The following is a 23,770-nucleotide window of genomic DNA, read 5'->3' as shown; positions in this document are numbered from 1 at the left end:
CTGCATTAAAGAAAAGTCTCCAAAAGTATATGGTGTTTCAGGACAAATTTCTACCTCTTTCCTTATTTCTGCACCTCAGAAGAAACAAAACACCAGAGATCACAAAAAATAACCCAAAATACATTTTCAAAACAAGATTGAAAAGCTTAAAAAGCTCCTGTGTTGTTGCTACACTTTCCTTTGCTCTGGCTTCTCATAAAGTTTCGTACTTTATTTTTTAAATACCAAGCCAAGGAGTGCTATCATTTAAAAGCACTTCAATTCTAGTTTTCTAACTTCTTCCATCATCTTTTCCTCATTCATCTCACCTTTCCCATGCTAACATCTCTCCTGTTTCTTCTGGTTAATCTTCTATCTATCTTTGGTGTTGGTACTGGCAAAGAAAGTAGAATAAAACTGCTCCCTTTAGGAAGGTGTTCACAATTCACCACTTGTACTCCAAAGCAGAAAAATGTCTCTAGAGCTGCATGAGCACATCTTTGGATGTGATGCTGACATACTTGTACAAATAAACACTCAGTTGTGTCTTTTAAAAACTGCTTTCCTCAAAAAATACAATTTTGATGATACTTGAAATTGCTGCTGAAGTTCAAAAAGCAACTGAAAGTGTAAACAACAAATCATGGGACAATCAAGCATCCCAGAGGTAATTTTGGCTTTGTTTTTATGTATTATGATTTAATTGTACAGCTTCCTCTCACTGAATTCAGAGTGTTGTACACAGGTAGAATGGAAGCCCAGTGTTGTAGCTACTCTAGCTACCAAGACCTGTAGTGACAAGAGGCAACGGCTTCAAACTACTAGATTTACATTGGATGTTAGGAACAAGTTCTGCAACTGTGAGGGTGGTGGAACACTGGAACAGGTTGCCCAGGGAGGTAGCTGAGGCCCCATCCCTGGAGATGAATTCAAGATGAGGCTCAACAGAGCTCTGGGCAGCCTGATCTAGATGAGGATACCCCTGCTGACCGTGGAGGGGGTTGGACTAGATGGCTTTTGGAGGTCCCTTCCAGTCCAGCCTATTCTGTGATTCGATGATTCATTCCAGAGGACAAGGGAAGGAAAAAAGCTCATTATCTTCCTTGCATATTCCACTGTACCCAAATCCATGCTAGAGTTCAATAGCAGTATTGATTGGAATAGCAATATTCCAATTGCCCATTGGAATGTGCTGCCCAGGGAGGTGGTGGGGTTGACATCCCTGGAGGTGTTTAAGAAAAGCCTGGATGAGGCACTTAGTGCCATGGTCTAGTTGAGTAGTTAGGGTTAGGTGATCAGTTGGACTTGATGATCTTGGAGGTCTCTTCCAACCTGGTTGATTCTGTGATTCAGTACTAAGATCAAAGAATGTAAAAAAAAAAAACCAACCAAAAAAACCAGCATATTTTTTATTTTTAAATTAGTTTGTGCAAACCCGATGGATAATGCCTATTTCCTCAACATTCCACAACCTTCAGAAAAAGCATTAAGCTGTGAAAGTTTTGGGTTTGACCCACAGCAGTAATTTAAAGTAAAAACATTACTTTTTTCCTCTTCATATGATCCTCCAGAGCTGCTGCTGTAGCGAGACTCCAGTCTGTGGTGCTGGCGGTTCAAGTTACTGTTCAAGCCACTGTAGATGTCTAGATGCACATAGCTGTAGAAACAAATAAAGCAGCAATTAGGAACTAATATTCTGTGACAAAAAAAATGAATCAGCCTCGCAGTAACACTGTATTTCAACAGAACTAACTTGTTATGCAAAAATATTCATTGTACCAGGACAATCAACACAATGCCAGAGCTGTCTAAGACACACCTCCTGTAGCAATGCTAGATAAAGAGATTCAAGGAGATAATCTGCTATCAATTATATTTCTGTTAGATCATTTTCATTAACATTTAAGTACTTGTTACTTAAGTATTTGTTACCATTATACATAAGTAAGTTATTCTCACTCTTAGGCAAAATAAAACTAGGGGGTATTGATTTCTGAGAAGCTCCCCAGGAGCCAGCAGTGCCCTCATGCAGCTCAGCAGGCAGCTGTGTGCTGGGCTGCAGCCAGAGGAGTGTGGGCAGCAGGGCAAGAGAGGGGATTCTGCCCCTTGGCTCTGCTCTGCTGAGACCTCACCTCAAATACTGCCTCCAGTTCTGGTGTCCCTATTAAAATACGGACACAGAACTGTTGGAGTGAGTCCAGATAAGGGCCACAAAGATGATCCAAGGGATGAACACCTCTGCTGTGAGGATAGGCTGAGGCAGCTGGGGGTGTTCAACCTGGAGAAGACTCCAGGGGAACCTTAGAGCTGCCTTCCAGTACCTGAAGGGAGCCTACAGAAAGGCTGCAGAGGGACTTTTCATCAGGGTGTTTAGAGACAGGACAAGGCAGAATGGTTTGAGGCTGAGGGAGAGTAGGTTTAGACTGGATCTCAGGAAGAAGTTCTGCAGTATGAGGGTAGTGAAATTCTGGAATAGGCTGCCCAGGGAGGTTGTGGATGCTGAGTCTAGTTGAGGGGTGTCCCTCCCCATGGCAGGGAGGTTGGAGCAGATGATCTCTAAGGTCCTTTTCAACTTAAACCATTCTGTGATTCTATTTGATCTGGCACAGGCATTTGCACACACAGTCCTAGATTCTACCTTGCTAATCTGATGCACTACAAAGAAATCACAGCAGTGAGAGTGCTAAAAGCTCAATTTCCAGGCAAGTTTCTAAAATTCTTTCCTCCTGGCAAGTCCAAGATATACTTAGTAAAATCTCATTAAACAGCAAATACCTTGGAGAGGTGATAGACAGCCCTACAGCATATGCCAAAACTTCCAGGGACCTTCAAAACTACCTTAATTACTTTGCAAGTTTCTTCAGCTCCATCTCCCACAGCAGCCAAATACTTGTCTGTGCCTTGCTAGGCTGAATTCTGAGCAACACCTCAAACTCCATACTGTTCAGTGATTTATTTTCACACAATCCAACATCCCTGACCCCAATATCATTGATATATTTGGGTTATTCTCTATCAAAATATTTATTGATCTAACTATATTGACATAAAATAGGGAAGAAAAAAGCGTCCAACTGGGAAATTAAATTGGATATATAATTACTGAGGCTCTCAAGTTGCAACAAAATAAAGTGGTTTGAGAATTTACCACATAACACTTACTCTGCAGGAACAGTGTGTGTGTGAACTTTTTCCTGTGCATACTTTCTCTGATATTAATTCTAGAATCCCTCCTTCATTTTCACTTTAAGGTCAGCTACCTCATTTAACACAAAATGAGAGCATGCCCACAGTAGGTTACTGCTGAGCTTTGAGGCCACACTCTGTGCCAACTGTTTGCTTTCCACTACTCTTACACAGGTACTACTCTCTGGCAAATTCCTCCAGAAGACTGTCCTTAAGAAGCTCAAAAGCTAGGGAGGGAAGCATCTGTTTTAAAGCTAGCTGGAAAGGATCTTGCCATAGATCTAGGAGAATAAACTAGCTTTCAAGACACGGGCACTGTTGATTTCTAGTGAGTTAGGGAAACAATTTGCAAATTGGCTACATTACTGTACTGGTAACATTTGCCCTTGCTGTATCCATATCTATCTGCAGTATAATTTTTCTTACATAAATATGTGTAACAAAGGCTGATTTAGGCATCAGTAACAACATAGCTGTAGCAATACCAACCCTGACCTAGACTGGTCCCTTCATTTATTCAGTTTCTTCTACAGCTTTTAAAATGCAAATTACAGTTGAGGTTGCTTCTGTTAATCCCAAATATTACTCCAGATCTGCTGCTTAAATCTTAAGCAGGCATTTCCTGCTATGTAGGCAATACCTGCACAGCCATCAAGATGCAAACATTTATAATATGTACCAAAAATTCCTCTAATTCAACTAAGAACTGCTCTTGGAGCAGATACTTACTTCTCTTCAATATTGTCTTTTATATGTTTACTGTCAGGGTTACCATCTGTGGGAGCTACCATTGTATTGCTACTAGAAGTGGTACCTGTGAATTGTGGACAAAGAAGATTGGTCAATAAAAAAGAAAAGAAGCCTTAAGCACTACTCAATGACCCTTATTTACTTGTCCATGCCAAGAGCCCTAATCAGGTTTACATTAGTGCAACTGGCAGAAATACAAATTATTGTCTAGACTAAAAGATTCTGAGCTGCTACCATCATTTCAGTAACTGGAAAAAAAAATCAAAAGAATTCATTTGAGGAATCTCTTGAGTCTTCAAGATAAGTTAAACAGAAAGGTTTGTTTCTAAAGTAGGGTCAAGAGACCTATTTCTTTCTTTCTTGCATGCCACACCTCAAAGTAATCTATAAAATATGTCTGGACTTTGGTATGCAGTTAATTCAAACCACAACAGACTAGGGATTAAAGCCCAACAGCCTGCAGTGAAGCTTGTACCAATTTCTTTTTAAGACTAACTTGAAAGCAGCACACTGAAGAGGTAGCCACAATTGGAAATAATTTGCCCCCCTCCCCACAGGTTTTGCTACTCTCAATTACAGTGAAGTACAAGGGCCCCCAAACTTCTTCCATACTCCTGTTGTAGGTGAAGGAACTGTCCTAGCACCGAGTGCCAGAGAGCACCAGGGGCCGGATGGTCAGTTCCAGCGGGAGGAACAGGACACTGGACATTGCTATTCCATCCCATAGAAGCAGTCTGCACAGCCAGCTCTTCCCTTCTCCCGTGCCTCCCCTCTCTGGTTCGTGGGGAGTGCAGCTTTGTCAGCCTTGTGGCACAGCTGGGGCGTAGCATGCCCAGTTTGTGGGGGGTGCTGAGGCCTGGCGGGCTCAGTGGCAGGGGCCTGCTCTGGGCCTATTGGGGTTAAGTGTTGGGGGGGAGGTTTTTTTGGCTGGTCGAGGCCTAGTGAGTCCAACTGGAGAGCTGGGCCTAGGTTGATTCTGAGTATTTGTATATATTCTTTTGTGCTTTGATACCTTTGGTACTTTTGCGTATTTCTGCAAATAGCATTTATATAGTTGATATATAATTCTGTGTGGTGTTTTTCTTTACTCCTTTGGGGTAAATGCCTTCTGTCCTTTGCCCTGAGCAGCTCATGGCTCCAACCAGGACGACTCTTTAAATGCTTTCAGGTGCCAGTGCATCCACCTTGCAATCCAGGCAGTCCCAGGCTGCTCAATACACTGAGAGTTTTGCAGCACAAAAGCCAAGCCCTTGCTTAGGTACCCTCCCATTCAGGTCTTTGCTTCACTTTGAAAGATGCTTCACCAAGACCAGACAGCTTTCCTCCACATTTCTCAGTGTGTTCTTGGACTGAAGCACGTGGTATGCACTTTGTGTATTCTCAATGTTTTGAGTTTTTTTTGATGACTGATCTATTGTTAATTGTTAATTACTTCTAACTAAATTCTCCTCAATAAAAAGTACTTTAATTCCTATGGGTGCAGCTTGTGCTTACATGGATTTAAAATCATATCAATTTTATTGTATCAATTTTCCCAGCTGTCTGATATGACATTGAAGTGATACAGTGAGGGTAAACAGTTCAAGATCTGACCACGAGGTCTAAGATACACTAATCCAAACGTGTTCTTTGTGAACCTGTCAGGAGCTCTTTAATAAGAACTTACTACCAACTACTACTTACTACTTACACCAAAACCTAGAGATATGACAAACTTTGCATTTATTTTTGAGAAAGAGAACATTGTACTCCTCTTGAACATTCAGAGATGAACTCCAATGTTATAACTGATTGATAACAGTATGTTTATCACTGCTAATGACAAGAATTTAAGTGAATAAATTCTCACCTGAAGTGACAGAAGGGATTTTGTAACTGGAAGTGATGCGGTAGTATGGTGGATTATCCATATGGGTGACTCCTGAACTGACAGGATCTGTAAGCTGAAGTTCACTCACCAGCTCTTCCAGTAGTTGCATCGTTTTATCTCTACCCAGATAAACAATAACTTTCTTTACCTGCATCAAAAAAAAAAAAGTATTTAAAATACTAAGTGGATCAATAAAATTCTTATTGCAATGACTCAATTTAAAAAGTAAGAGGAAGAGAGGAGATTTGAATACTGCAACCTAGTAGAATCAATATTGCACTGCAGGTGAGGATACCCTGAAATCTACTCTGGCTCTAAAAGCAATCAAAATTGCTTCCACAGCTGTCAAAATCAGCAAGAAATACATCACAAGAGTAAGAAAGTCTTCTGAGTTTAATGGCAGTTTTTAAGTACCAACAGAGTTCCTTACAAATGTTTTAGCAATATCTGGGATCACCACTGGAGTGAACATACTCTGGTATAATTTGGTTCTGAGCTTTCACAGCTGTGTTCTGTGCTATCTTTTCCAGCAGGTATATTTTTCCTTAGGCTATCCCCTCCAGTGCTCTCACATATGCTTTAACAAAGAATAAAACTGATTTTGAGGTAGCTTGGGGTAGTTATTTTTTGTTTTAAAATTTGTTCATGTGAGAATAATCACAGTCTCCCTACATGGAGTGACAGGTACTTTATTTTACTGTATTATTTTACTATAATATTTTACCATATTATCTTATTTTACTATATTATCTTATTTTACTATATTATCTTATTTTACTATGTCATCTTCTTTTTAGGACTACACTAAGTTATAGCATAGAAAATTAACTATACCAAGGAAAATGATGCCCTCAAAAGCTTTATACACTCTGATAAGAACAAACACTTAACTATAGCAATGTTTTATTAAGCCTATAGGAAATAAGAATTCTCCACTACATCTACTTCATCAAAAGAACCCTGGTCATTGCTAGGCAGCAGCAGATGGCTCTAGACATCAATAAATTTGTATGTTTCCTTCTGACATTTTCTTGAGTCAGTACTGCGCAAGGATTTATTTCCATACTTCTGGGAGAACTCAAAGACGAACAGTAAGCAAGTGATCCAGGATGGTTGACTCATGGAATGACTTCATCGCCTTGTTCAAACCATACAGGCAAAGATTTTGGGCTGCAACATTAAGGCAGATTTCCTGGTTTGCAATGAAAATGATTATCAAGCAATAAAGAACACTAAAGCTGTCTTTAGTAAGAACTTACTAATATTACAGGTCCTGATTCTTTATTTCGTTTGGGACTATTAGAAAACTTGTATTAATTTTCTAGTTCAAATATTACTATCTTGTTTCTTCCTAATGAACCAACTGCTTCAGTAGATTTGTGGTTTATGATGGAAAGGAGTTGTTCAGTGTATATTCCTAATGTAATTCATCTAAATTTAGCAATTCAACTCTTAAATTTCCTTTTTTTATGACAAAGGAACCAAAACCAAAATAATGCTAAGAGAGGTGTAGATACTTTAATAAGTATTTTTTACGACTTACTCCCTAAATAAGGTCTATGGTCATAGAATCATAGAATCAGTTAGGGTTGGAAGGAACCACAAGGATCATCCAGTTCCAACCCCCCTGCCATGGGCAGGGACACCTCACACTACAGCAGGCTGCCCAGAGCCTCATCCAGCCTGGCCTTAAACACCTCCAGGGATGGGGCCCCAACCACCTCCCTGGACAACCCATTCCAGGCTCTCACCACTCTCATGGGGAAGAACTTCTTCCTCGTGTCCAGTCTGAAACTCCCCACTTCCAGCTTTATTCCATTCCCCCCAGTCCTGTCACTACCTGATAGCCTAAAAAGTCCCTCCCCAGCTTTCTTGTAGCCCCCTTCAGATACTGGAAGGCCATAAGAAGGTCACCTCGGAGCCTTCTCTTCTCCAGACTGAACAGCCCCAACTCTCTCGGTCTGTCCTCATAGGAGAGGTGCTCCAGCCCTCTGATCATCCTCGTGGCCCTTCTCTGGACACCTTCCAGCATGTCCAGATCCCTCTTGTAATAGGGGCTCCAGAACTGGATGCAGTACTCCAGGTGGGGTCTCACCAGAGTGGAGCAGAGGGGGAGAATCACCTCCCTTGACCTGCTGGCCACACTTCTCCTGATGCAGCCCAGGTTCTGCTTGGCTCTCTGGGCTGCAAGTGCACATTGACAGCTCATGTTGAGCTTCTCCTCCACCAGCACCCCCAAGTCCCTCTCCTCAGGGCTGCTCTCCAGCCAGTCCCTGCCCAGCCTGTATTTGTGCTTGGGATTGCCTCGACCCAGATGCAGGACCTTGCACTTGGTCTTGTTGAACCTCATGAGGTTGGCTCGTGCCCACCTCTCCAGCCAGCTAGTCCAGCTAATATACCCTGAATTTTGACAACCCACAACTGCTAAGACAGCTAGTGGACTGTTTCAGACTTCCTACCTTGAATAAATTGTGATAAATAAGGTGTCTTAAGGAAGTATCAGCTATCTTTATGGTGTAATATCCTTGTTGGTTCATTTATTTTTTCAAGGCCATTCCACAACTTCCAGGTTTAACCACAACTGATACTGAAATTTTGACATCAACGTCCAAAGTAGCTCGAACAAGAGAACCGAATGTGATTTGTTCATAGTGTTTAGTGATCATAAAATATCAAGCTGGAGATTTTGATACTGGAAATCCTACCTCACATATTTTGTTTGGCCATCTTTGCTGCTAGACACACAACTACTTTTTAAAACATCAATAGCACTAAGGAAAGACATTTCACATACTCACATAAGGCAAAAGGCTGGGTTCACTGTTCACGCCACAGATACTGATTAAGAAGTGCAAGATGATTTTCAGATTCTTTGGCCAGCTGTCTGCCAAAGTAGTCCAGACATTTTCTATCTCTGACCAAGCCACTTCATCACCATACTAGAAAACAAAAGAAATATCTCTCCTGAAAACTCCAGTAGAAAACGTTGTATTTGGAAGTGATCTGTACTGACCAAGTGGGACAGGTTCTAGTAGGAGGAGATGTAAACCCTGGAAGAAGCTGTTGCCTTTCCATCATGGAACCACAGAATAGTAGGGGTTGGAAGGGACCTTTAGAGATCATCTAGTCCAACTTGCCACATTCTGGAAATAACCATTGTAATTTATAGCTATAAATGTACAAAAATATATCCAGATATATTTTTACATGTTAGAAACTTTATATAATATATATTTTTGTATGTTCTATATATAGACAGAAATATTTTATATTTGAATTAATTTCCATTTCAAGCATATAAATTAAAATAATATGCATGTAATATAAATATTAATATAAATACGAATGTAAATTTAAAAGCTATCTAAATTTAGCAGAGAACCAGCTGCTGACAATCATGAATAGAATTCCACGGACCACAGGCTGCCAAGATGTTTTAGTTTATAGCTTAAAAAATGATCTCTCACCAGTAGGATATCAAGAATTGGCAAGAGCACTGCATGTAACCAGTCCTTTTTCTGTGCTGGAAGTAGCTATCAGAGGACAGAGGAGGGTCCATCAGCCTCAGGCAACAAGATTGGTTCCAAAACTCCACTTTGAGATGATAGCTATAGATGTGACTTGGCATTATCTATCCAGCTAGCCATCTATATTGCAAAACAACACCTATATCCTGTTCCTATACATAACAATCACTGCAGCATTTATACAATATACTTCTGGTAATACCCCCAAACTTTATGGTATAGTCTGGGTAGACACAAGCAACTCAACGAAGATGAACGACACTCTCAAGGACTCTTGAAGGCCGAACAGTACCTCTGAACTGTCTTTTCTCACAGCCTGAACACAGCAATTGACTAGAACAAAACAAAGCACTTCTGTTAGGAGTATTACCTTTGCAGTCATATACATCAGATTGTTGAGAACCATAGCTGTAGCCTGTGGTGATCCCCAGCCTTCTCCTCGTAGCCACCGCCTACTGTTCACCATTATTTCTCTGTCTTTCAAAGACTCTTCTTCATCTTCATCCGGCCGCCGGATGGTTGGCAAAGGTTTCAAGTCTACCAACTCAATGTTGTTCATCCATGGCAGCAGATAATGCAGCATCACCTGTCTCCCAGCTGGGTGAGCTGTTTGGATTCTCTGACTGACCTCTGTTAGTCCAAAATGAAGTAGACGCATGAATTGCAAATCAATAATGAGAGTTGTTTAGGTGAGACCACCACCACCAAGCATTAGCCCAGTAGATCACACTGATCATAAAGTAATGCTGATGCAGACATAATTTTTTTGTTTAGCTGATTACAGTCATTTCACAATGATAAAGCCTGCAGGCTTCAGCAGAGCTCATGGAAGACACTGCTGACAACCAGTATACTGAAGAAACCATGTTAGTACCCACATACATATATATCCCTCTAAGTGGAGCAGGGAACGGAAAACCTAGAGCAGAAGAAAATGTACCAACATTTTTTTCCCCTCGTATTAGCCCTAGTAGGTAATTTTTTAGTGAAGTTTTTAATCTGCAATTGTTTATAATTGCTAGGATATAATATTTTAAAGCAACCTACAGTAAATAAGAAACTCCTAGAAAGAGCAATAGGAAAGTAATTTTTAAAAAACATTGCAAATAATTTCTCTGATGTGATTTTTTTCATGGCTGTTAGGAAGACAGTAAAAGTATCTTTGGCTCATGTTGCTTCCTCTTGACTATATTTCAAACACAAGTAAAAGTTGTCACTGAGGGATTCCATTTTCCTCATTCATTATCATGACCTTATCTTTTTGTCCTGATTTTAGTGAATCACATAGAAATCAATTACTGAAAACCAAGAAGCACACATTTGGTACAACAACTTTGACCCAAAGAAGTATTTTGTTTTAAAAGCATACCTGAGAAGATAGCAAGTGTTAGTTCAGGATAAGTCCTTGCTAATTCTTCTGACAGCTGATAATAGGACACAGAATAGAGGTGTGGTAAAGGAGAAGGCTGCCCCAAAACCCCATCTGTCCGCTGAACTTCCAGTTTGTGAGCGTAACGGAACATCTTTGGCTCCAAGATCTACAAGAGCAATGTTCAGAATCTAAACTGGAGATCTTTCTATAAAATCACCTTTTCAAGCAGTATTATCTACTCTCATGTAACGTTTCATGTCTAGACAGATTTGCACTCATCTACAGCCTTCACCAACACAGTGGCCATTGCATAGCTGACTAGCTCTTGATGAGTGCCCTGCAATAAATGTCATCAACCTGCTTTCACAAAACGCCATACTAAATATAAATTTCCTCTGTGACATAACATGAAATACTGCTGAACACTTGTATTTGAAAACAACAGCAATTTCTGCTCATCTATGACACATGGGTAGAGGCAACGTCATCTTTGATGTGATCAAAATGCCAAAGGAAGCTAAAGCAGTTTAAGGCTTCAAAAGTCACTTATGGCTGATCTTAAGCAGTGGTGTCCACTTGAGAAGAAAGATGGGGGTGAAAGGGAGGGTGGTGTGGGAGGGTGGTGTGAGAGCTGACATATCACCAGGAGTGGAACTTCAGTGAGGATTTCACTGCTGAATTTAGCTGAAAAGAAAAAAAACCTCAGGACTCACAATTTGAGCCTCAGGCAGTACCAATTTATTTATTTTTGAATACTAATGCTGCCTGGAAGATTAAGCTTGCCCCTAAATGACCTTAGAAAGGAATACATCAAAGTAAATTAAATGGTTAACAAGATTTTTATCATCATCTCTCCATGCAGGTAGGTTAAAAAAAAGTTTGGTATTAATGTAAAAATCAGAAAACTGACTGCTGCCCCAGGGGACAGAGTAAAAGGACAGGAGTTCCCTCTGGGGTGCTTTTGGACAAGTGGAGCCATACAACATTCTGTTTCAGATCCAAACCAGGAGAATCTTGATTTAGGTTTTGTCTCTTGAAAAAGCAGGCATTATGAAAATGTAAATCTTGAGTTCTTGGTTGATGAAAACAGACACACTGACACTGAAGCCTATTTGTGCCAGGAAAGGATCTGTCCTAACTATGAACCCAAATCTCCATTCATTGGATTTCATTTCTGAAAGGACAATCAAATAATAACAGAATTTTTTTTTAAATGCAGATGACAAATCTCATTTTAGAAGAAAAAAATCCCCAGTATTAGCTTACAAACCTGTAATAGTTGCATAGCAACTTCATAGATAGCCCTGGCAGAATCAGCTGCTTTAAATAGTATCAGATTCAGGAGGGTCACTGTATCACACTGGTAATCCCTGTGGGGAAAAGAAGTGTTATATAAGTACAATTACATTTGACGTTTGAAAAATGGAATTCATTGAAGTATTAATTTCCAGGGATGTGCCATGGGATAACACAATATTTTGAAAAGTTTCTTTAGCAACACATCCATACAAAAAGGATTATTCAGTCTGGAGAAGAGAAGGCTCTGAGGAGACCTTATTGTGGCCTTCGAGGATCTGAAGGGGGCTACAAGAAAGCTGGGGAGGGACTTTATAGGGTGTCAAGTAGTGATAGGACTGGGAGGAATGGAGCAAAACTAGAAGTGAGGAGATTCAGACTGGATGTTAGGAAGAAGGTCTTCCCCATGAGGCTGGTGAGACACTGGCACAGGTTGCCCAGGGAGGTGGTGGAAGCCTCATCCCTGAAGGTTTTTAAGGCCAGGCTGGATGTGGCTGTGAGCAACCTGCTGTAGTATGAGGTGTCCCTGCTCCTGGCAGGGGGGTTGGAACTGGATGATCCTTGAGGTCCCTTCCAATCCTAACAGTTCTGTGATTCTCTTTGGGAGAAGGAAAATCCCCACATGAAAGCACACTTGCAAAAGGAAGACGTCAAATGCTGAAGAATGCTGTTGTACCTGTTTTGGAACACGCTGGCAATGGCTTTAAAACATCCAGCTGCTACCCGCTTGGAACCTGTGTAACACCGGTCGACGGCCCAGTACATGAGGTTACTCTGGTCAGGGTTGAGTTCCAAGAGCAGCATGACTGCCTCACAGCCTAGCTGGTGAACCTGTATTCCAGAAAAGCACAAATATATACTTATAAATATAGAAAAAAAAGAGACTGATTTACAAAAATGGCATAAAATAGGGAACTAGATATTAAAAAAGAAAAAAAAAACAACGGCAATATACAATATTTGTTCCATCCAACACCAATGGGACCACAGCTTAAAATAACAGCTGATTTTATCAGTGTGTTGAATGTTCAGCTTACACAATCATAAATTATTGAAGTAAATCACTAGATAGCTCTACTGAGGTTTTTTTCCCCTAAGTTTCAAGGCTACTTTGAGCTATTTACTATTTTCAGATGTTTTACTACAAGCTGAATGCTGGCCTGAAGGCATCAGATACAGAACAAAGCTGGAAGTGGGTAGATTCAGGCTGGGTGTAAGGAAGTTCTTCCCCATGAGAGTGGTGAGACCCTGGAAAGGGTTGCCCAGGGAGGTCATAGATGCCCCATCCCTGGAGTGTTTAAAGCCAGGCTGGATGAGGCTCTGGCCAGCCTGATGCAGTGTGAGGTGTCCCTGCCCATGGCAGGGGGTTTGGAACTAGATGATCCTTGTGTTCTCTTCCAACTCTGACTCTATGATACATAAATGCAGTTATGCAACACATGCAGGAAATCTGGTGGGATAGATCTGTGTGGAGACACAGATGTCTTGAATCCAAGTAGCCCACCGGGGCTCTATCTTTGTGTAGCCCAAGTATTAGGGCATTGGAAGCCCTATCTTTAAAGCTTGTCTTAGATGTAAAGCTTGGTCTTAGCTGTGAAGCTTGATCTTTGTAACTCTGCAGAACCCTCACTGAACTCTACAGTCTCAGAGGAGATCGTGTTAGAACTCTCCTCTCCTTTAAATATCTCAAATTTAATAAGCAGATGCTTATTACTACAACTTAACCTAGTTGATTAGTTTATAAATGAAACACAGCCCTTTCCCTTTCTACTTCTGTTTCACCTGTTCTTAAGACTGTGACTAGGGACTGCCTTCCTCACCAGGGCGAATGCAGACATCTAAGACAGTGTAAAAACGTGCACCACTAGAACAACTTTGAGCTTATGCCACTCTAAAGCTCTTAGGCCAATCTGACCACAAAACTCATTAAAGCATAAGTTGAAGGTACCAAGAGTTGCAAACCAATGTTGACATTGCCTGTGTTACCTTTTTGTCTTGTGAATCCAAAATATTATCCAGCCACTTGTATAAATAACCATCAGATGAGAGCCCGACGTTATCTGCAACAGGGCCACAACACAGTACAGCAGACATAGCCTTCAGAAAGTAATTGAGAAACACTACATTTTAATAACTCAGACACAGAAAGTGTCAAAATATCAGAGCACTAACTTCTGTTCAGTGAAGGAAGGAAGACTAAGGCTAATAAACAACTCTTTGACATCTTATTCATTATCACTACTGAAATGTTGACACACATGAGTTTATGTTTTAGTCTGATTGCTGATGTACTTTCACATGAAAACCTTTCTCCTTACAGAAGCTGTGGACTAAAATCATGGGAAGTGAACATTTAGTAGTGATAGGATGACAGGGAATGGATCAAAGCTTAAGGAGGGTAGATTTAGACTAGACATTAGAAAGAAATTCTTTACAGTAACAGTGGTGAGACACTGGACCAAGTTGCCCAGGCAGGTCACAGATGTGCCCTCACTGGAGGTGTTCAAGGCCAGGCTGGATGAGGCCTTGAGCAACCTGGGCTAGTGGAAAGTGTCCCTGCCCATGCTAGGGGGGTTGGAACTAGATGATCTTCAAGGTCCCTTCCAACCCAACCCACTCTATGAATCTATGAATTACATGAATTTGCATCAGTTCATGGTGAGGGTGGTAAGACACTGGAACACATTACCCAGGGAAGCTGCTTCCTGGAGGTGTTCAAGGCTAGGCTGGACAGGGCCTTGAGCAACCTGGTGTAGTGGAAGGTATCCCTGTCTATGGCAGGGGGGTTGGAACTGGATGATCTTTAAGGTCCCTTCCAACACAAACCATTCTATGATTTTAAGCAATTCCTATAGGAAGTGCTATAGTTTACAGCATGGAAAAAGCTGAGGTGTCATAAATACACAACGTAGGCAGAACAGAAAAAGAACTAAATCATGAATGGCAACAAGGATGTGAAAACCACATCCACAAAGACCAGTTGTTAAATTTGTATTAGAAAAGTCAACACAAAGAGTCTATGTCCACAGTGCAGAAAGTGCTGAAATACCTTTAATGCACAGTATTGGTGTCTGTTTATCCGCATGTTCCTATCACTGTATCTGTCCAGAGGAGTAAACATAATACTAAAAGGACCTGCCCAGTGACTGAACAGCATAAACAGACTGTGGCGTAGACTCTGCTGTGGAAAGACACTTCTTCTCTGGTGGACTGTGAAAAAAACCAAAATCACAGTTAGACACAATCACAGTAACACAGCATCACAGTACATTAGAGGCTGGGAGGGACCTCCAGAGATCATCGGGTCCAGCCCCCCTGCGAGAGCAGGCATCATCTTGGCATTCTTTATTTTGAAGTACATAAAACTGCAACAGACCCAAACCATTAATAAAAAAGATTTAACAAAACCCTAACCACTTTAAAGACACATTTCCACATCATAATAGCTGGATGCAGGTTTCGTACTGGCCTGTTCAATGCCACTAGTGTACAACACATTTCTTAGCCACTTGACTGCCATGTGACAGGTACCTTGGCCTCCACACCGCAAACATCTGCACACACATTGCAAAACCCTTATTTAATCTGTCAGATAAGGAGGTTTGGGCTGGTCTTAGGACAGCAATGCAGCTAACCATGCTGTCCTTTAACTTTTTCCATGGAATATTAGCATGGGTTTGCAAAAGAACCTTCAGTGCATGAGTTAATGTCTCCCTGTTCCTATGCCTGGAACGTATTATCTTCTTGGCATGTTTTGTTGTCTCTTACAGAAGAGGATGGCAGAGACCAGAGGAAAAAATAAAGCAATCAAGAATTTCAAAGTGTCTCATTGATGTGGAGCTTCTCATACAGTTTCAAACCACAGCAAGTAGCCTCTAGCTCCTTCTTGGCTGCCATGGATTGGAGGTGTTTTAGTACTACTTCCCTAATCCTGCTGCTTATTAACACCTAGCTGGTGAGGGAAAAAGAATGGAAGAGATGTTTCAGGGTGATTGCTAGGGTGGGTCATAGTGAGGTAGGGGATGGTCTCTTTTCCCTGGTATCAATGGCTGCAAATTGTACCAGGAGAGTTTTAGTTTGGATGTTAGGAAAAATTTCTTTACTAAAAGGATGGTCAGGCATTGAAAGAGGCTGCCCAAGGAGGTGGTGGAGTTACCATCCCTGGAGGTGTTCAAGAAACATGCAGGCAATGCACTCTGGGACATGGTTTAATGGCCGTGGTGGGTTTAGGTTGGATTTGAAGGTCTTAGAGGTCTTGTCCAACCCAAATGATTCTATGCTTAGTCTAGAGAATTTAAATGCACTGCCGTTCAAGAAGACTGCTGCTAACAAGAAAATCACTTCTACGTTTCCAAAGGGTACCACAAGTCCCTCTTATAAACCTCATGCTGCTAAAGCTAGATTAAAAACTGAGGGCATAAAATGAGAAAAAGTGGAATTCTGTTTAGTTTTTGTGTGTTTGTTGTTTGTTTTTTTTTTTTAACGTACTGCACGTTAACTACAGTCACCATAATTCTTAAAGCATTTTTACATACCTGGGACATTTTGAATGATATTTGCCACTAAGGCACTAAAATGGCACCTGATATCTTTCAATGTATCAGAATCTTTTTCATTTTCAGCTTCCAGGAGTTGTCTGGTTAGATCGACATACTCAAGTAAAGTGTTGTTGAGGGAATGTGTTTCATTATCAAGGCCACCACTTGCACTTAAAAAGAAAGTAAAATAAATTAGTAATATGATAAATGCATACAGTGAGTTTGGAAAACAAGCCCTTTTTTCTTTTAAAAAGATATAGATTTCTTTTTAAACCCTACAACCACATCACTGTAAGTATTTAATTAGAAGCCATTTCTTTACCCAGCTTCTATTTCAGTGTTAAATAAAAAGCTCTAAGGAAAGCAAACTAATCATTAAGCCTCACTATATAACTCACTCATCCTTCTACAGAATTAGTTCTACGTGTTCTAAGTGTTAAAAATACTAATAACACCCCCCCAACAACCTTCTCCTTCCACTCCTCTGAGATCCATGCAATTTGTAAACCAGAAAAAAGAATTACTACAACTTCACCATAGCTATCTATATCACACACTGATTTTTGGGAGTCACTCAAGAGGTTCAGTACTTCATGACATGCTGATTGATTAATAGCAGATGAAAGCAATTTATTCTCTTTATATATTCATTCCATTACATTTCTCTTGTGAGGAGTGAGCCAGTGCCAGCCTCCCTCCCCCCATTTTGGGTTGCTTATGCTGGAATCTACTGACTACAACTGGGGGAGAAGAGGTCGATGCCAGGGCGCTCTCCCAAGCCTGTTCCTGAGACAATAACTCTGGAAACTACTTATTATTTCCCTTCTTAATTGCTTTAGCATCTGACTAGACATCTGTAGTAAACTAAGGAGATTAAAAACTGCCCTTCTTCATTAGAGGGGCGATTCCTCTCCTCTTGGCTCCCTTTCCACATCTGTACAGAAGGACAACTGAAAAAAGCATGCCTTGCACACCAAATGCAAGAGGCTTATGGTAGTCCTCAATTGCTTGCTATCATTCACCAAAGAGTCAGACTGGCCTCTGAGAAAAAAAGCTGACAAGAGTTCCAGGGTGCAGACTGCAGTCAGGAGGTATTTTACATAGGCTAATTAAATACCAGTGATGATTTTAATGGCTGCACTCTGAAAATCAGCAGCTCAATGGAAGAACGACATTTTAGAAATGCTTCTGAGGCAACATTCTGTGATATACTGCAGCAGCTTGCTTCAAGATTGACAATTTCACACTGATTTTATTGTCATGGTGGAGGAATACATGTTTAAGTATCATTGGCTTACAGAATGGGAGAAGCTAGCCCAACCATCTCCTAGCCTGCTTGCTCTTACACAATTCCACCTGCACAGAAAACAATTTCTAAGAGACTTGTAAAACATATGCCAGAATTTTAAGTCTCCTTTCAAAGCGTCCCTACACAAGCAAGGCAAACTGAGAAAAAAAACCACAAGCCAGTCAACATTCTACCTCCCTCAGGAAGAAAAAGTTGCACTATTACTGAGCAGCAGCCTTCTCTGCATAGGACCAGCATCAGGAGTCCAGATGAGGAAGAACTCCAGATCGATAGTAAAATAGTTGCAGCTTGCGTTTTCTGATCTGCATAACTGGTGTGATCTTTGAGCACACACAAACAAGAAGGAACATGACAGCTGTTCAAAGCAATGTCCCAGGGAACAGGAGAATTTTAAACAGAAAACAGCCCCAAGTGACAAAGAGCATGGGAGAGGGAGGGATTAGAAAGCCAGCAAAAGTCCCAATTTTATGAAATCACCTCTGCTTATTTAGTGGCGTACTACAACTCGCTGAAGAATTCTGCAGGCTTGTTCTACAGGGTCATAAGAATACTAGTGACTGAATTCAGAAGCACAAAATCCATGCTTTCCTCAGTGCTGCCCTTACCTGTGACTAATGACACCAGCATCTGCCAACAGTTCAAATATTCGTACTAGTTGTACTCGTAAAATATCTCGACGCCTGCGCCGCTTCATGTTCTAGGCAACAGAGAAAACACAAAGTGAAAGGAAGCAGAGGAAAAACTCTAAATACATAAAGCCACTGGGGTATGTAAAGGCATTATTATATCTGTACTAAAACTGACATCAGTTACTAGGAGTGACAACCTTTTAAGATGAGTTATCAAAATTGCTAAGCAATGAGGCCTCATTCATGTTTGTAAAGATGTGCAGGGTGAGTGGCACAAGGATGGGAGGCTGGAGCCAGGCTCTGCTGGGTGATGCCCAATGACAGCACAAGGGGCAATGGTGGAAGCTGAGACATAGGAAGTTCCATGGAAACAGGAGGAAAAATTTTTTCACTGTAAGGGTGATGGAACACTGGAACAGGCTGCTCAGGGGGGTTGTGGAGTCTCCCACTCAGAAGATATTCAAAACCTGCCTGGATGAGTTCCTGTGTGACCTGCCCTGAGTGATCCTGCTCTGGCAGGGGGGTGGGACTGGACGATCTTTCAAGATCCCTTCCAACCTCTAACATTCTGTGATTCTGTGGAACAGATGGCTCAGGGAGGTGGGAGGCGCTTCATCCCCGGAAACATTCAAGGTCAGTTTGGACAAGGTGCTGAGCAAGTTCTGATCCAGTTGAAGATGTCCCTGCTCATTGCAGGATGACATTTATAAATCCCTTCCACTCCAAACTATTCCATCATATGCATTCAAGATTGACAAAACACTCTATAGCCCAGCACTGTCTTGAGGCAGTAATGTTCCTTCCCATCATCTGTATTTAATTACAAATGTATTGCTAATAAGAATAGCAGTTACCATAAAAAACACTGAGTAATCATCTCTGAGTTTGTGTCTGCAGAGATTGCTGTTTCTATGAATACCCACTGAGAGTTCTAAATCTTGCTTTAAAACATGTTCTCCATCAGAAAACGTTTAGCCAGAGCAGATGGTCAAGTGAGCTGACAGCATTAAAAAACCCCTAAAATCCAGTAAAGTTGGTAAACAGCAGAACTCAATTCTATGTCTTAGGCTCTTATTAACTGTGGGCAGGTTACTGATGACCTAACTAAGTAACACCTGTGTAAAACTATGCTTAGGTAAAAGGAATTCAAAGAATGTGGCAAAGGTTACAGTAATCTTTTTATCATTTGAAACAAAACCTCTTTGGTACAGAAATAAAAGAGAGCTCAAAAGAAACATGAAGGCGTTCTGATGTAAACATCTCACAATCTTTCAAAAAGGAACATCTCATCTTCTTATCTAGTATAGTGACAGGTTTTAGGTGCAGCAAGTACAGAACAAAACTAACATCATTTATGAGAAGAGAGTTAAAACAGTCTGCTGAATATAGTGGGAAATATCACATTACCTCTGGCCTTCTTTCAAGTGCTTCTTTAATTATAGGATGTAATTCTTCTATTAGATCCCTAAATGAAAATGAAATCATTCAAAAGATTAAAACCAAACATCAACATCTCAGCTGAAAGTAGTTTCACAGCAATGTTACAACACATGTTAGAACACCTTCAGGTTTCCCTTCTTTACCTGTAGCTCTCTGAAATAAATCAGCAGTTAAAAGAGATGTTTCCTACAAAGATATTTTTCCTAATTTCAGGACAGGTTACCAAATGGTGTCTCGATACATATCACTAGATTTGCATTCACTTAGTGTCAGGGCATATTTCTATCACAGATAATTTTATTTTATTTTCATACTAAGGGTTTAACAAAACCTTAAGGTGTAAATAGATTACTATTAGGGGAAAAAAAATTGCTCTTATCAGAACACAGTTCCAAATGAATTTTTTTTCAGCTTCATCCAAAAAATCTCTTTTTCACAATACAGTTATCATGAAATTCCTACCACAGAACAATGTGTGCTGGTAATACCGATAAGGAGAGCTTAGTAACTCTTACAAAATGATTATAATTAACATTTCACATGGTAATAGTCCATGCAGTCTATTCTTTCTTATAAGGGCAGGCTTTCATATCAACAAAAGGCAGCTGTCTATTTTTTCAGCTAACTTCTTGTTCTTTATGGAGGCTTGACCTCTACATAAAAGTATTTCAACCTCTAACAATCTTTATCGCACCACTAAATGCTAGGAAAGACAATGGTACAGATGGTACAGCTCTTTCAAAATTCCTGAAAGACAAAACCAAAATCCTCTTTTTCTGAGCTCTGATTCCCCAGATGAAACAAAACAATTACCTAAAAGCTCCTGGGTTGGTCCTGCCAAGTCCCAGCACAAGGGATTCTGTAATTTCCATGCTCTCAGAGCGCATCATTGGAACTATGTGCTTAAACAGGGAGGACGGGGATGGAATGCCAATGATCTAAGGAGAAAACCAGAATACAATAGAATGAAGCAGCTATCCATCAATCAGTAGAGACAGGAAAACATCTGCTGGAATTTTACACTCTTCTCACACTGATCAGTGACTTCAAATGATAAAAAAATACACTTTTTGATCTTTGATGTGGAAAAATGCTTTCTGAAAGAGTGAAGCAGCATTAAGTACTTCTCCATTCCTTGGGTAATTGAATTTCCATTGTCAGATGACAATGAATGCCTCAACGCAATACAGTTGCTTTGCATGTTTAGTGTATCTGCCCTCCTTAGGGACAAGAAGCAGACTTCTGGTGTCCTGCTCTTTAGGCTGTGCTGCAGCTCTCTCAAAGAGCACAAAGTTTCAGTCTACAGCTTCACAGATTCAGCAGAAGGATCTTGGTAACATGCAAGCAGAACAGGATGCTTCTGCCAAAGAAAATGCTGCAGAGTCCATGAGTTATCTTCACCTCTACTATACCTTCCACAGCAAGTCAAAAAGGAGAAATACAAAAATTAGCAAAGAAAAAAGCAAAATAAAATAAATCTGCAAGTGATATGCAGCAAGGCAGACACAAAACTGCCTGTGGTTGGGAAAAAGGTAACAACTTGTATCATGCCTGAGCAGCATTCTGCTTCAGTTACTAAAGTGAGGGGCTATCTGCTGAGAATGCCAAAATAATCCTTAGTGATAAACAAAACATTTCCTTGTTACCACTAGATAAGACTCAGAGATTGGGTTAACATTTTCATGACAGGATTAGATTTTGCCTTAAAGAAAATATAAGCAAGAGAAGCCTCTACAATATGGATTAGGACAAGTGAACTGAACTGCTACCCTAAACAACTGAAGAGAATTGTATACTAAACAATATTTGCAGACTAATCACACCAGTTTCTAAGAATCATGATTGCTATTATAAGCCTCAGAGGTTTCTACAGACAAAAAACCTGTAGACATATTTACAGCCAGGATTAGAAGAACCTACTCTTGAATCAATGCTATAACCACTGTCAGGAGTAGACGCCAGCGTCTCAGGAGGGGAACATCTCACAGAGCCTGTGGAGGTGGAGGAGTTTGAAGAAGATGCTGCGCTGCAGCAAAGAATCAGGTAGTTTCTCCAGAGCCCAATATAGGAGTCACTGCTTGTAGTAGTATTCACTTTCTTTGCATTGATAGGGCTGCTATTGGGGAAAAAAGAAAAGAAAAAAGAAAACCAAAAAGTAAATAAAAGTTACCAGGTTTCACTTTGGTTCTCTATTGAAATAAAATTTGCCAGGCCTCACTTTGGTTCTCTTCTGATAGTAAATAAAACTTGCCAGGTTTCACTTTGTTTTACTACTGAATTTATTTTTCAGTTATCTATATCCCATTGCTTCCAAAATTGTTGACATGGTAAACTCTGAACACATTGTTCAGAACAGACCTGTACATCAGTAACATGCTTTTATAGCCAAATATGGGTAAATACGTGGCTGAGGGCATGAATTAATTAATCTTTACAGCAGATAACTTTTTCCCAAATAGGATTTCTTTAATTTTTTGTTATGTAAAGCTGAATGAAGCCCACAGCAAATATTACCATATGTCACCTCACTGAAACATAATGATGTTACAGTGATGATACATCTTGAAAGAATACTCAAGATGATAAATTCTATTTACTTCAGACACTAACTTACTTTATATCCACTTGTGGAGACAGCAGTTGGAGTCTGGTATAAGCAAACGTCCAAGCATAGCTTACAGCTGTCGGGCAGTGTTTGGGAAGATTTTCCTGCTTCATAAAACTTGAGAGGCTTATAATCCATGGGTCTTGGCCTTGAGTCACATGTGCAAATATCCATATATGTGAGGGGCTGACCACATCAAACTGGTGGCTGATTGGTGAGGAATTCCAGTCAGCCAGAGTTTGTAAATCTATTGAACTGGGACAGTACAGTAAAGTAGTCTGTGGGCATAAAAACAGAGAATGAGGCAATATTTAACATCCATGTCTACTGAGTAACAACTTTCTCACTGTTAAACATCTAATAAAGCAGCAGTGTCAAAACCACACCTGGAATAGATAAAACTACTTAATTTACAGATTTTTTTACAGAAGTTTCTGAAGTGGACAGTTTTAGGAACATCATAGAATCACAGAATTGCTTGGGTTGGAAGGGACCTAAGATATCATCTACTCCAACCTCCCTACCCATGGGCAGGGACACATCTCAACTAGACTCAGCTGCTCAAGGCCTCATCCAACCTGGCCTTGTCATGTAAATTATACTATATAAAAAATATAATATAAATTAATCACCATGTATATTATTATATATAATAACAATAATTATTATTCTTATATATAACAAATGTATAATATTTATTATATATATTTATATATACATATAAGAAATTATTATAACAGTTATATAAACACAAGGAAATAGAAGAAGAAGGTTCTTTCACTCATCATGAATTTATTCCTCCAAAAGACTGTAAACCCTAAAAGCATTACTACTGAATTCCAATGTGTTTCCTGTACCTAAAATGGGAAGGGCCTTTGCATGACACTTCAATGATAAATGTATACCTATGGAATTCAGTTATTATTCCTTGACAGGTATTATAGCTTTCCCCATGGATGAATGACATATTGACTGTTAAGACACTGTACCACTGCAAAAAAAGACAGTGGTCTTTGCTGCCAAAAAAATGTAGTCTATGAACAAGATGAGACAACACAGGTATAGATACAGCTGTGAGTATATGGTGGTCATGACACACCATTGATCAGAAAACCTGCAATGGTGGTGTCATTCTCACAACATTCCTCAAGTTTTTGGAGGATTATTTTGTTGGTGGTGTTGTTGTTTACTTGGGTTTTGTTTTTTTACAGAGACAAACTGCTGATGAAGTGGGCATCAACGTAATGACACGAGCATTTAAAATATATA

The 23,770-nt window shown here is 40.2% G+C and overlaps 1 protein-coding gene across 1 annotated transcript in view; it reads right to left on the bottom strand.

Annotated features, from left to right (window-relative positions):
• The window catches only part of FRYL (FRY like transcription coactivator), a 152,693-nt gene that overhangs the window by 47,656 nt on the left and 81,267 nt on the right, over window positions 1-23,770 (bottom strand). The window contains exons 21-36 of the mRNA XM_054382823.1: window positions 22,511-22,779; window positions 21,817-22,012; window positions 20,710-20,834; window positions 19,864-19,921; window positions 18,433-18,524; window positions 16,516-16,688; window positions 15,030-15,190; window positions 13,967-14,077; window positions 12,657-12,811; window positions 11,955-12,054; window positions 10,682-10,850; window positions 9,683-9,942; window positions 8,584-8,724; window positions 5,765-5,933; window positions 3,895-3,979; window positions 1,524-1,612 (exon numbers count right to left, since the gene is read on the bottom strand). Of these exons, the coding sequence (XP_054238798.1) occupies window positions 1,524-1,612; window positions 3,895-3,979; window positions 5,765-5,933; window positions 8,584-8,724; window positions 9,683-9,942; window positions 10,682-10,850; window positions 11,955-12,054; window positions 12,657-12,811; window positions 13,967-14,077; window positions 15,030-15,190; window positions 16,516-16,688; window positions 18,433-18,524; window positions 19,864-19,921; window positions 20,710-20,834; window positions 21,817-22,012; window positions 22,511-22,779 (2,353 nt within the window). The remainder of the gene's footprint in view (window positions 1-1,523; window positions 1,613-3,894; window positions 3,980-5,764; window positions 5,934-8,583; window positions 8,725-9,682; window positions 9,943-10,681; window positions 10,851-11,954; window positions 12,055-12,656; window positions 12,812-13,966; window positions 14,078-15,029; window positions 15,191-16,515; window positions 16,689-18,432; window positions 18,525-19,863; window positions 19,922-20,709; window positions 20,835-21,816; window positions 22,013-22,510; window positions 22,780-23,770) is intronic.

Source organism: Indicator indicator, chromosome 8 (assembly GCF_027791375.1).
Source record: "Indicator indicator isolate 239-I01 chromosome 8, UM_Iind_1.1, whole genome shotgun sequence".
Lineage (NCBI taxonomy): Eukaryota > Metazoa > Chordata > Aves > Piciformes > Indicatoridae > Indicator > Indicator indicator.
Note: the sequence above shows the minus strand (reverse complement) of the source record. Positions and strands in the feature narration are given on the sequence as shown.